The sequence below is a fragment of the Chiloscyllium punctatum genome, chromosome 11, assembly GCF_047496795.1.
Source record: "Chiloscyllium punctatum isolate Juve2018m chromosome 11, sChiPun1.3, whole genome shotgun sequence".
Taxonomy (NCBI): domain Eukaryota; kingdom Metazoa; phylum Chordata; class Chondrichthyes; order Orectolobiformes; family Hemiscylliidae; genus Chiloscyllium; species Chiloscyllium punctatum.
The window spans coordinates 15,916,005-15,929,779 of record NC_092749.1 but is presented as its reverse complement, the minus strand read 5'-3'; the positions used below and the strand labels follow the sequence as shown (position 1 = coordinate 15,929,779).

The following is a 13,775-nucleotide window of genomic DNA, read 5'->3' as shown; positions in this document are numbered from 1 at the left end:
GAACCTACCTTTTCCCTATTTACCTTCTTGCTCCTAATAGGTATAAAATGCCTTGGGATTCTGCCTGCCTTGGGACATTTCATGGCCCTTTCTAGCCCTCCCAATTTTTGAAAAATTATTTTCTGCTTCCAATATACTCACAGGCTTTGTTTAATTTCTGTTTCCTAAACCCAACATATACTTTCTTTTTATTTTCAACTAAACTTACCACATCTCTTGTCGTCCAAGGTTCCCAAATCTTACCATCAGCATCTTTCATCCTCACAGAACCATGCTGGTTCTGAACTCGGGTCAACTGGTTTTTCAAAATGATGTAGAGATGCCACAGTTGAACTGGGGTGGACAAGGTCAAACATAAAACACTAGGTTACAGTCCAACAGGTTTATGTGAAATTGCAATTTCAAATAAACCTGTTGGACTATAACCTGGTGTTGTTTGACTTTTGGCTTTTGAAAAAGCTCATAAATGTCAAATGTAGATTTATCTAGGAACAGCAGCTCCTAGACATACTGAGTTTTACCAGCAATATCTGTTTACGTATGTGACATAACATGTCTGAACAGAATGATTGAAAAGAATAGGCCGTTTAGTCCTTCAAGCTGCCTCCACCAGTCAATAGTGGTTGTGGTCTCAGTTGATACAGTGGCAATAGTAAAAACTGAAATAGTAATCAAAAGGATAATGTTCTGGGGACATGGATGCAAATCCCATCAAGGCAGATGGTGAAATTGAATTTCAATAAATAAAAATTTGGAGTTGAAAATAAAGATGAGCTATCATTGATTTCTGTAAAAACCCACTCCCCTTTAGGGAAAGCAATCTGCCATTCACGTCAGATCTGGCCTACACACCTGCAGACCCACTGCAATGTGTTTGACTCTTAACTGCCGTCTGAAATGGCCAAGCAAGCCATTCAGTTCAATGACAATTAGGATGAACAACAATGTCAGTCTTGCCAAAGACATCCATAACATAGGAAGTAGGTTTAATAGGGTCTTAAAAGTCTGGAAACAACTCTAAGATGGCGGCAATTCTGTAGAACTGCCATGGACGACTCTGCCGAACAGCCAAGGCATATTGTTTTCTTTAAACCATCCCTGGCCAACTTATGTGGAGAAATTATTAGTTCAAAACCTTACAGTACACATATTTGTTAATATTTGGGAAAGGGAAGGATGCCAAAGGGAAAAGGAGTGAGCAAACAGCAGCAAAGAGGACACTCTCCTGCAGCATGAGGCATACCAGAGACTGCAGGAGCAGCAGCCTCTCCTGAACCGCCCCTAGGGACCTGAGACTCACAGGAAGTGGCAGCGGTGATGGAGAGACTTACCTCGAAAGTTGGGGCTGCGATTGAGGAGATCCGTGAGAATCATGCCCAGATCCAACCCATCATGCCCATGCTGCAGAAGTATGACCGGGAGATCCAGGGCCTCAGGGAGCAGCTGGAGGTGGAGAGTCAAACCGAGGCCTCGGAAGCGGTGATGGGAGTCCTCATCCAGTCGAATCCAGGCACCGGAAGAGGAGGTGCAGGCCTTACTAGGCCAAGGCGACCACCTCTAAAATCAAGGTCGGAGGATGAATCTTTGGATTGTTGGGCTCCCAGAGGGTGAAGGTGGTGGGCATCCAGTCAAATTCTTTGAACACTGGCTGCCTGAGTTCCTGGGCCTTTGAATCAAGTCCAGCTGGCTGCAGATCAAAAGGGCCTATCGGTTGCAGTGCACAGGTCAGGGTCAGTACAGCACCCCCTAGTGCATTCCACTCATACAAGGACAAGCAAAAAGTAATAGAAGCCTCCAGATCACTGGGAAAAGATCCACAGGCACTGCTGCACAACTCAAAAGAGGAAGTCCATCCTTTAAGTTAAAAAGAGGCTAAGGAACCCGGGTATCCAGTACTCCATGAGATGCTCTATTTCAGCCACAAGGACTCAGTTTATATATTTGACTCAGCGGATAAAGCTAAAAACTTTAACTGCATTCTTCAGACCAGTCCATCTATTTTAATGCCCGTCCTCTTTTTCCTTTTTTTCCCTGCATCTTCCTTTCTCTCCCCCTAATAATTAAAAAAAAATTGGAATATGTTGATGCTTTTTTTACCTAACTGGATTTTATTATGAGAAATTTTGTGGATGTCCTTTGTTGTCTTTTTGTTTGCTTGTTCTCTTTCTCCTTTAGTCACAAGTAGGGGTGACATGAAGCTGGGGATGGGCTGAGTGCTTAACCTGACTTTGCCTTTTTTTTGTTGATTTGAGGATCATCTTGTTTTTTTTTCAGCTAAGGCTGGGGCACAGTCCAGGCTTGAAGGAGTTGAGAAGGAGGGGATGGGCAGGGGGAGAGTCTTCTGTTGGTTTTCTTTGTAGTTTTTTGGTAGTAATAGTTGTTTGTAATTATGATAGAATTGTGTAAACAAAAACTACTCTTTGACTCGGAGTCTTTATTTACTTGTGCGTGGCACATTGTAAGCAGGGTTCTTCCTCCCAGGGGTTTAAGGGTCTCTGAAAGGGGATATGGCCAAGTCTCTTGTTAAACGGTGCACTTGGAACATCAGGGGAAGTCATTCACCTGTTAAAAGGGGAAAAAAAAGTACTTTCTAGCCTTAAGAGTGAAAGGGTTGATATTGCTTTGTTGCAGGAAACCCATCTTGATGATGGGAAACACCTGAAGCTACAACAGTGGGGTGGGGGGGGCAGAATTATGACTGGGTATTCTTTTCATTCTTTACTACTAAAAGTAGGGGAGAGGCAGTACTTATCATGAAAAATCTTCCGTTCGCATTATTAGAGCAGGTGAAAAATGAGCAGGGGCAGTTTGCAATACTTAAGGCCCTGATACATGGAGACGAATATGGCATTTTAAATGTCTACTGTCCTCCGGTGCATCCAATCAAATTTTTGATTAGTGCCTTCTCTAAGCAGAGTGCCTCTGGAACACGGCACATCATCATTGGGGGGAGGGGGGTGGATTTAAATTGTCTTTTGGATCCAACAGTGGACAGGACGCCTCGTGGGCTTCCAACTATTTCTTCACAGGCCAAGCAGGTGACTGACTTATGCAAGGAGTTAGGGCTGGTGGACATTTGGAGATGTCTTCACCCTACAGGCAGGGACTTCATCTTTTTCTTCAAACCCACATAAATGTCAAACGAGGATTGATCTCCTTCTGGCTCCCTCGGCCCTTCCGGATTCATTTATGGGTTGTAAAATTGGGATCATAGGTATCTCTGATCATGTGTCGGTATATTTGGAGGCCATGAGTGAGGGGCTAGGTTTGCGGCACTGGCGTCTGGATCCTTTTCTCCTTAAGGACTTCAAATTTGTGGAATACTTTCTGAAGGAATTTCGGGAATTCTTGACTATCAACTCAGGCACGTCTAGTAGTCAGTCTATGCTATGGGAGACTGCTAAGGCCTTTGCTGGGGATTAGCTATTTCCTGTTTGGCTTGGGAAAAGACAGAAGGAGGAACAGCAACGTCCACTTGAGGCGCGATTGAAAGCCACCAAGGCAGCATGCTTTGCACAGCCTTCTGTGACTAAGCTACAGCAGATCATAGCCCTCCGGGCTGCCTTGAATTCAATACTTACATAAACCACAAAGAACAAACTTGCTTTTGCTAGACAAAGCCTGTTTGAGTATGGTGATAGGCCAGGAAAGTATTTAGCATACATGACTAGGAGAAAATGTGCTCCCCAATTCAATTCTGCAATCAGAGACAGTGCCAGGATCCTTAACATATGATGCGAAAAAGATTAATGAGGCTTTTCGGAGTTTTTACTCTGAATTGTATCAGTCTGAAGGTTGCAAGGACAAGTGGAGGCCTTTTTTAAGAACCTGGACCTCCCAGAGGTAACCTTGGAACAGACCTCTCTCCTTAATTTCCCCTTGACAGTTCAGGAAATACAGGAGGCAGCTAGGCAACTTCAGAGCGGGAAAGCGCTTGGCCCCGATGGTCTCCCAGGTGAGTTTTATAAAGAGTTTGTAGGAATTCTGTCAAGGCCGATGTTGGAGATGTACAATCACTCCTATATGCATGAACGCTTACCACCATCTTTGAGAGAAGCTAATATTTCCTTAATTCTTAAAGAGGAAGGTTCCTGAGGATTGTGCCTCATACAGGCCCATCTCTCTATTAAATTCAAATTTCAAGATTCTGTCTAAGATTGGAAAAGGTGTTGCCCCATATTGTTAAAGAGGACCAGACAGGTTTTATAAAGTGGCCGTAGGTCTTCCAATAATATTAGAAGGTTGCTGAATATGGTCCAAGTTTGTCAGCAACGATCGATTCAGGGTTGCTGATTTCCTTAGATGCAGAGAAAGCACTTGACTGGGTGAAATGGCCGTATTTTTTAATATCTTAGAGTAGTTTGGGTTGGGTGGGTCTTTGCTAGGTAGGTGGAGGTTTTATAATTGCCACCTTCTAGCCACGGTCATCATCAATGGGGTGAGGTCTGGGAACTTTAGGATTGATAGGGGTAGTCATCAAGGCTGCCCCCTTTCACACAAATTGTTGTTTACGTTGGTGATGGCAGAGGCCAATTGTCAGAACGTCCACATAATCACTCCGGGTGTGGGATTGAGAGTACACAAGATTACACGGTATGCGGATGATGTCCTTTTGATGACCTCCATGCCACATCTGATACAATGTATCAATTCGTTGGGGCTATTTCAGGATATAAGAACAACTTTGCAAAATCAGAGGCTATGCCTTTGGGAACTTCAAGGAAGTGCCAGAGGTTGAAAGTGGACCTAAGTTCCTTTTTAAGTGGACACAGGCAGTGTTCCGATACCTAGGCATTTTTATTACCCCCAAGTTTGATCGGTTATTTCGGACTAACTTTGCTCACTTGCTCGACAATATTAGGTGGGATCTCCAGAGATGGGAGGCTCTTCCAATTTCATGGTTGGGCCAAATATCTCTTATCAAGATGAACGTTCTTCCTCATTTGCTTTATCCCATGCATATGCTCCCTATAATGTTTCCCAGGTCAACGCTGTGGTAACTTATGGGTTGGTTTGGTTCCTTTGTCTGGCATCATGGACAGCCCCTCATCAAACTTATTAAATTGCAGTTGCCTCAAGGAGGGGGAGGAGTTGATTTCCCAGACATTAGGAGATATCAACTGAGTTCCCTGTGGTCCTTTGTGATTGAGTAGATAACGATCCATGTTCAATATGGTGGGATATCGAGGCCTCCCAGGCAAAGTACCCTCTTATTAACCTGTTGTTCATAGATAAGAGGAGGACAATTCTGGACCACTGTCAGAACCCCATTGTTGTTAGTACAGTCAAGGCATGGAGGGCAATGCGTCAGAGTGAGGATTGCTTATCCAAGACTTCGCCACTTATGCCTATGGTTGGTATGCCAAGGTTCCGACCAGGGGTGATGGACTCGGGCTTCACACTATGGCATTTCCAGTTTGGGAGACTTGTTTGAGGGGGATGTAATGATGTCTTTTGAGCATCTGAGTTGCCCAGCAGAGATATTTTCCATTTTTTTTCCAGATTAGGGATTTCATCCAGAAGATGACTACGCTTCTTACTAAGTCCTATAAGCCCGGTATTAAGAGGTTGTTGCTAGGTTCCACAAGCACCTTTTCGGTTAGTGCCTTCTATCACCTGCTGGGTGGCAGGGCCTGGCAGGATATTTCTCATTACATGAGGTCTGGGAGCGAGAGTTAGGAGTGGAGATCTCTTCTGAAACATGGGAGAATGCACAAAAGATCTCAATCTGTAATAGGACATGTGCTATGCAATTAAGAGTTCTGCACAGGGTTCATCTGGCACTGGACCGTCTGGTGAAGTTTAAAAAGGGGCATCTTCAATGTACCCCAAATGTAAAATAAGTGCAGGTACTCTTACCCATTGCTTCTGGATATGGCACAGGCTCCATGTTAATTGGAGCACTGTGGAAGGAGAGATAAGGAGGGTATTGAGGACTTCAGTTAAAGTACACCCAATATCTATCCTCTACGTCTACCGAATTTATCATCCTTAGATGGGCATGGGAAGATACTATTTAATATTCTGGCATACTGTGCACAGAAGAATATTCTGATGAATTGGGGGAGTTGAGATCCCGCCAGGTTTGCTGGGATGGCGGAAATTAATTATGGAGCACATTCCCTCGGAATTTTTTACAAACATGGTACACCACACAACAGACCATTTTTATAAGAGATGGAAGCCGTATTTGGGTTATTTGGATATAGATTTGTCAGTTATTTTAACTAGGGAGCTTGTTTAACCAGGACGGTTAGGTTTGTTGAGCCCTGGAGGGGTACTCCTGAGTTAATACGGATATATACACAATGATCCCGTTCTTTTGTTTGGGAGCTTTGTGCTGAGCATAGCTACTTTGTGTTTTTTTTGTTTTCTTTTGCTTTTTTTTAAAATCTATTAGTGACTTATTTGTTGGTGTTGTTTTGCACAGTATTAGGTTTTGTTTTGTATTATAGGGTAGGTTAGTACTTAGTAGACAGTAGTTGTATTGTAATTTGTGCTTGCTTTCTCTTTATTATACTGGTATTTGTTATTGGTTGTACTTTCAATAATTTTATAAAAGTCAGAAAAATTTTTTGCGCTAATAAATATATTTACAAAAAAAAAAGCTGGCAACAAGTAGCTTCACAATTTGACAATGCTAATTATCTAAGGCAGTGGTGAAGAAGGACAAATAATACTGTTAAATTTGATGTGGGGTCTTGCAGCGCAAAAGCTCTTTTAAAAAAAGTATTGAGTGATAAGTTGAATTGCTATTTGAACCAAAACACAAATATTTGCAAAGTGTTTTTTTATTTGCACTTGGCATGACCCGCCCTCAGCAGAATCAGTTTATCAGATATCATTTAATCAGAAATGTATGCAAGTAAGAGTCAGGCTTTCAAGATTATCTTAAATTGGGAAGGGAGGAATTCGCTTACCTTCTACAAAACACCAGTCTAATCCAATCAAAACCTTCTGACTGGAAATGTAGCTCATCTTATTTTGGGAATACTGGTGATTCCAGAGGTTTCAAAATATCTTCTTCTTCGCCCTCTCTACAATACCAGCACCTACCTCACATTACATCACCTCCTGAACACGCCATTTCCCTCAACCCTTTGACCTTTGCTTACTCATTCTCAACAACAATACCCAGAGATAAGAGTAAGCATTTAATTGCATGTTGATGATACCCAGCTTTAACTTGTCTGCAGCTACCTTTGATTTCTTGATCACCACTTGCTCAGCACGGAAACAAGTTCTCAACAAACTTCTGCAACTTAACAAAGGCAAGACCTTTGAGAGCCTTGCATCAAACTTCAACATTTTCTGAATAATTCTGAAGGGTCAATGGACCCAAAACGGTAACTGATTTCTCTCCACAGATGCTGCCAGACCTGCTGAGCTTCTCTAGTAATGTGTTTGTTTTTGTTCATCTGAATATTCTTACCCTGACTTCAGCTTGCTCAAACTAAACCGGCATGAGAAAATGTGCTATAATCAAATCCAGACTACGGTATACATGTCCCCTTCATTATCAAGGCACACACAGCGTATTTTGATCTGCACAACATCATTTGCTTCCACCCTTAGCACAACTATAGCTCAGTGCCTATTTAAGTCCAAGAACTGGCTTTGGGATGTCAAAGGGACCTCACAAAACAAGTATTTGCAACTAATTACTGTGATATAACTAAATGGGTAGATGATTTAAAAGCGCAATTATTCACTCAACACAAGTCAATGCAACAAATGTGGGTAGATCTGCCTGGTCATTTTCTATTCACCTGAATAAGTAGCGATAATTGACTGCTGATGTTGTCAAGAGTTGAATTACCTGAATAATTTAAAATCAATTAAAATTTGTATAAAAGTTGTCAGCATGCAAGTCTGAATGCTTTCAACCAATAATCCTTGTACACCTGCTGTCTCAATCCTAAAATCACATATCTGTTGCAACCACTTCCAGGGTAATGACACGAGCAACAAATTGCATTTATACAGCACATTTAAACGGAGCAATGTATCCTAAAGGTCCTTAACAGGAGCAATCCCAATAAAGTTTAGCATTCAGCCACACATGGATGTATCAGACAGGTAACCATGAGCTTGGTCAAAGAGGTAGGTTTTGAGGACCATTTTAAAAGGAGCAGGGAAAGAGACATGGAAAGTTAGAGACGTTTAGGGAAAGATTTCAGAACAGGGGGCCCCGGAGCAGAAGGTATGGTAAGTCATTGCAAAGCAGTTAAAAAGCAGGACATGTAGCTCAGAGACATTAAGGACTTTATTTTGCTCTTGCTTTCACAAAAGACCAGAAAGAGACAGAAGTAGAGATCAACGTCAGGGAGGGAAGAGACAAAAGGAGTGATGGAGAACAACGATGAGCATTCAAGACCACAATTTCTAAGATCCTCCCAACAGTCTCACAAAACCAGAGCTTCATTGGTGTAGCTTTGACCCAACAACCACATATACAATGTTAAATTTGTTTAATACACACATGATAAACACGTTCAATGGTTTTATCCCACTCTTATCGTTTTTGATGTTATACTCCTTCCAAAATTCTCCCTCAAAGACTGCAGTATGACATCTAATGCGATACTCAAGTTCTCAAGATATGAATAGAATAGCATCTCTACGGTGTGGAAACAGGCCATTCAGCCCAACGAGTCCACACCAACCCTCCGATTCCCACCCATTCCCATCCCTCTACCCCTACATTTTCCATGGCTAATCCACCCAACCTACACATTTGGGCGGCATGGTGGCACAGTGGTTAGCACTGCTGCCTCACAGCGTCAGAGACCCGGGTTCAGTTCCCGCCTCAGGCTACTGACTGTGTGGAGTTTGCACGTTCTCCCCATGTCTGCGTGGGTTTCCTCCAGGTGCTCCGGTTTCCTCCCACAGTCCAAAGATGTGCAGGGTCAGGTGAATTGGCCATGCTAAATTGCCCGTAGTGTTAGGTAAGGGGTAAATGTAGGGGAATGGGTGGGCTGCGCTTCGGCGGGTCGGTGTGGACTTGTTGGGCCGAAGGGCCTGTTTCCACACTAAGTCTAATCTAATCTCTGAACACAATGTGTAATTGGCATGGCAAATTCACTTAACTCAGCGAAAGTGAGAACTGCAGACGCTGGAGATTAGAGTCAAAAGTATGGTGCTGGAAAAGCACAGCAGATCAGGCAGCATCCGGGAGCAGGAGAACCGATGTTTTGCACAAAAGCCCTCCATCAGGAATGAAACATCAATTCTCTTGTGCCTCGGATGCTGCCTGACCTGCTGTCCTTTTCCAACACCATACTCCATTCACCAAACTTGTACATCTTTGGATTGTGGGAGGAAACCAAAACACCTGGTGAAAACACCTGCTCCCGGATGCTGCCTGATCTGCTGTGCTTTTCCAGCACCATACTTTTGACTCTAATCTCCAGCGTCTGCAGTTCTCACTTTCGCTGAGTTAAGTGAATTTGCCATGCCAATTACACATTGTGTTCAGAGATTAGATTAGACTTAGTGTGGAAACAGGCCCTTCGGCCCAACAAGTCCACACCGACCCGCCGAAGCGCAGCCCACCCATTCCCCTACATTTACCCCTTACCTAACACTACGGGCAATTTAGCATGGCCAATTCACCTGACCCTGCACATCTTTGGACTGTGGGAGAATATGTAAATGCCACACAGACAGCTGCCTGAGGGGGGGGGGTCTCAAGCCCTGGTCCCTAGTGCTGTGAGGCAGCAGTGCTAACCACTGAGCCACCATACATTTTACAATTATTTTGATTTATTTTGGGGCAGTAAATGACAGTTCAGTGATCTGTGTACATAAACTCCCAAGTCTCTTCAAGCTTATTAAAGAGTAAAAAGCTATTGCAGTGTAAGTATTCTAATCAACTGTTCTTGGATCCAAAGTACATTGACATCTGTCAGCTTTACCCACTCACTTAATTCACCAATAACTTGTCATTTTTTAAAATCTATACAATGCCACTTATCCCTGTGCCATACAACAAATTTGGATAGGACAGGCTGTCCAGTTGTTAATTAATACAATGAATGCAGAGGTTACATTTTGCAAATAAAGAGTTCCTGAGCATTATAGTGACTCTTTCTCCTGCTACTTTGTGTTTTAACTAGGTCAATAACTTACTCTCAACTCCATGAATTCCAACATTAGTTTCTCATGTCAGACTCCATCCTTTGAAAATCCATTGTAATCACTGATATTCCCCTGTGCAAAAGATTCCAGCAGGATCAGTAGGTTTTATTGATCCTTTACAAATCCATAGTGTCTTTTATTATTGTCCTCCTGTCACTCTTGCTCCAGTTTCCTCCCACAATCCAAAAGATATGCAGATTAGGTGAATTGGCCATACTAAATTGCCCATAGTGGTCAGGGATGTGTAAGATAGATGCTTTATTCAGGGATAAACGTAGAAGAATGGGTTTGAGTGGGATAATCTCCAGAGGGTTGGTGTGGACCTGCTGGGCTGAAGGGCTTCTTTCCACACTGTAGGAATTCTAATTCTAATTCTTATTTTCCTCTCTCAGTTCTCTTAAAGAGTACAAAATAGTTCGCTGGCCATGAGAACATTGTTCCTCACGGACTTGATTATATCAAAAGGCAAAGGTGAAAGTTCAGCTACATATGAACTGTAGCAGGGCTGTAATTTGTAATCAAAAGAAGCGATGACTAGGTAGCATTAGTAATGGAGTGAACGCAATCAAAAGTTCTTCTCAGAGATTAAAAAAAGACAAAAGGTTCCTGGCTCCACATCGGAAATTGACCAAATAGAGTTATAAAACATGTGTCAATAGTCCCATATTTGTTCAACCAATTTATAGACTGAAAAGAAAAATCAGCACTGGTTATCTAAAAAAAAATGGAAGTAGCTATCTCAGCTTTTTCACAGAATCTTTCAGAACTAGGCCTTTTGCTCCACTACCTGCCTTGGTGCTTTGAAATACTATTCAGTCACAATCACCTATTATTTCACCACAGCCTTACAAAAGGTTTCCACTTCAATCTCTCAAGAGTCACCAGTAAATCTGTTTCTAATCCTTCATTCTCAATCAACACATTTCAAATTCATCGCAATATTCCAGAACAAGAATTCCTTTGTTTTAAATCTATTGTGTTTAATCGTAAAAGGAAAAGCATTCAAATATTGGAAATGCATCATTACATTAAGGTGGGATTTGTTTAACACTTAACTCTCAGCAAAGAAGTTACTTAACAAGATTTTAGGGGAGGGGGAAGTCATTCGTGGGATGATCTGTTGTGGGTTACACCAACGCGTTTCGGGATCCTTTTCTTCCCTGGACACACTATTACCACTCCATCCTTTCTAACCGATGAAGAACAACATAGTGACTTACCGAAGCCGCACATGTCGCCGAGAGCTCGGGCTCGCTGCTCCTGGCCCCCGTCTGCAGGCGCTCCTCACCTGGAGCAAGGTAACCCGCTTTGACGTTACCGCACAGCTCAGCCCGGAAGCGACACCTGGACAGAAACAGCGAACCTGAAGCCACTTCCGTAGAATGAGCATCCTGGTTTGAGGGGCTGGACAAACCACTCCCTTTTGAGCATTCATCCCCTTCAATAAGACACGGACTAATAAGAGCTGTGGATGCACAAAAAAAACCACAAAGTGTGGATACACTCCGCGAGTGTTGCAGTATTTTTGATTCGCTAATTCTGTTTTTATTTCAGATTTTCAGCGAATGGAGTTTTATTTTGTTTTTATTAGTAATTTTAAGATAGCCGTTGCAATATTAAATCTAACTACACGTTCAATCTCTCCTGCTTTCCACCCTATCACAGCTTCCTTTTACTTCTTCCCAGTCTCACTAATTATCTCCAATTCCAACGCAGAAACACGAGAATGGAATAGATGGGATTCGATTGGTTTTTCAGGGCCGCGCAACATCGAGGGCCGAAGGGCACTGTAATGTTCTATGAATCTACATCTGCTTTTGTCTCCACTGACACTGCCAGAAAACCAGAAAATGTTCAGCAACAAAAAGTTACCATTTTTTTTTCTGACTTGATATTGCAGAATCACACCAAATAAGCCCTAAATTGCATCAGAACCAATAAATCTTCCTTGTTTGTTTGAGCAGGGCAGTATCGGTAAATTAACTACAGGTGAGCCCTTTGTTGATCCTGGTGAGTCAGGAAGATTGGTAGTGTCAATGGAAAAGGTCCTTCTTTTTAAAAAAAATTATGCATACAGTGCTAGCTGGGCCAACATCTACTGGCCATCCCAAATTGCCCTGGAGCAAGTCACCGTGATCTGCCTTCTCAAACCACTGCAGTCCTTGGGTGAAGAGTTAATAAGGAATGGATTTCCAGAAATTTTAGCAAGCAACAAAAGAAAAGAAAATCACTATAGCATTCAAAGTCAGGATAGTATGTGTCCTGCACGGGAACATCATATAATCATTACATGATGTTCCCATTCACAGATCATAGAGATGTACAGCACGAAACAGACCCTTCAGTCCAACCCGTCATTACCAAGCAGATATCCCAACCCAACTGCTTGCTCTGTGGCGCTGTGGAGTCAGTGGACCATGTGTATATTGGGTGTGGGCGTTTGCACTCCCTTTTTGATTTTCTCAAAAACCTCCTCCTCTGCTTTTGGTTGCACTTCAGTCCCATGCACCCAGTACGGAGGAGGGAGGGCAGGTCTGAAGACCTCCTCGTGGGTCTGCTCCTGGGCCTGGCCAAATTGGCTATCAACAGGCCCAGGCAGCGGGCCATGGAGGGGGTCGTTAGGGCCGACTGCCTGCCCCTCTTCCACGGTTACGTTAGGGCCCGGGTGTCCTTGGAGAAGGAGCACGCAGTGTCCATCAACACCCTGGAGTCGTTCAGGGAGAGGTGGGCACCGCAGGGAGTGGAGTGCATTATTTCCCCCTCCAACTCTATTTTGAGTTAATCCCTGTCCTCCCCTTCACTGTTTTGCTCACACAGCATTGCCCTTTGATGTGAAGGGCACTGCTTATCACTGGCCACTTAGGTGTTTTCCTATCTTCCTGGTGGTGGAAATTAAATAAAGATTAGTGCACCTTGTCTTTCACTGTGTCTCACACCTGCACACACACACACACCATGGGTGCTGGGGAAAAAAAGCACTACCGCAGTTAGGTGGTAGTGTGGGGGTTATATATAAAAAAAAGTAAACAGGAGTGTCACTGGCCACGCGGGTGAAATAATAAAAAAGTAAACAGGAGAGAGAAAAAAAAACAGGAGTTCACAAAAAAAACCAGGAGATTATCACAAAAAAATCTTATTTTCAACAAGGGCTTTTGTATAATAAGCTTCTGTTGTTAAAGAAACTCTGCAGCCTCACCGGATTGTATCAGTGAATGACCACCACATTATAATTGAATTAGAAAAGTACCTAGAAGGCTAAACTTCTTTCCAGGATCTAAAGTGTTCAGCAAAGTCACATTCATACTGTGCTAAACGGGATGGAAGAGGAGGTCTGGTCTCATCAAAGGTTGCACAGCACAGGTGACAGTAGATTGGAAAATGAAGTCAGGTAGATTGATCCCTCTTGTTGGTTCCTCACCTGGTGCTGTAGACCCAGTTTCAATACTGAAGAATATGGGCAAAGATCATAATGAGTGGCAGAGCAGACTTGAAAGGCTCTCCTATTCCTATTTCTTGTATATTTCCCACCTACCCACGGGGAAAGGCAACTGGGGCAATCGCAGCCCCGAATTAGCAGTTTGGATTGTGTGGTCTGGTCCTGGCGTGGAGATGGTCTCACTCTGCCTACGCAAGTG

General features: G+C 43.1%; 1 protein-coding gene across 2 annotated transcripts in view; it reads right to left on the bottom strand.

Annotated features, from left to right (window-relative positions):
• krtcap3 (keratinocyte associated protein 3) overlaps positions 1-11,527 on the bottom strand; it is a 39,761-nt gene extending 28,234 nt beyond the window's left edge. The window contains exons 1-2 of one of the 2 annotated variants that reach the window (XM_072580353.1): positions 11,361-11,506; positions 1,332-2,053 (exon numbers count right to left, since the gene is read on the bottom strand). In XM_072580353.1, coding sequence (XP_072436454.1) covers positions 1,332-1,374 — 43 coding nt within the window. In that variant the 5' untranslated portion in view covers positions 1,375-2,053; positions 11,361-11,506. Of the gene's footprint in view, positions 1-1,331; positions 2,054-11,360 lie in introns of both variants that reach the window. The other variant, XM_072580354.1, reaches the window with a different exon arrangement.
• Between the last annotated feature and the right edge of the window lie 2,248 nt (positions 11,528-13,775).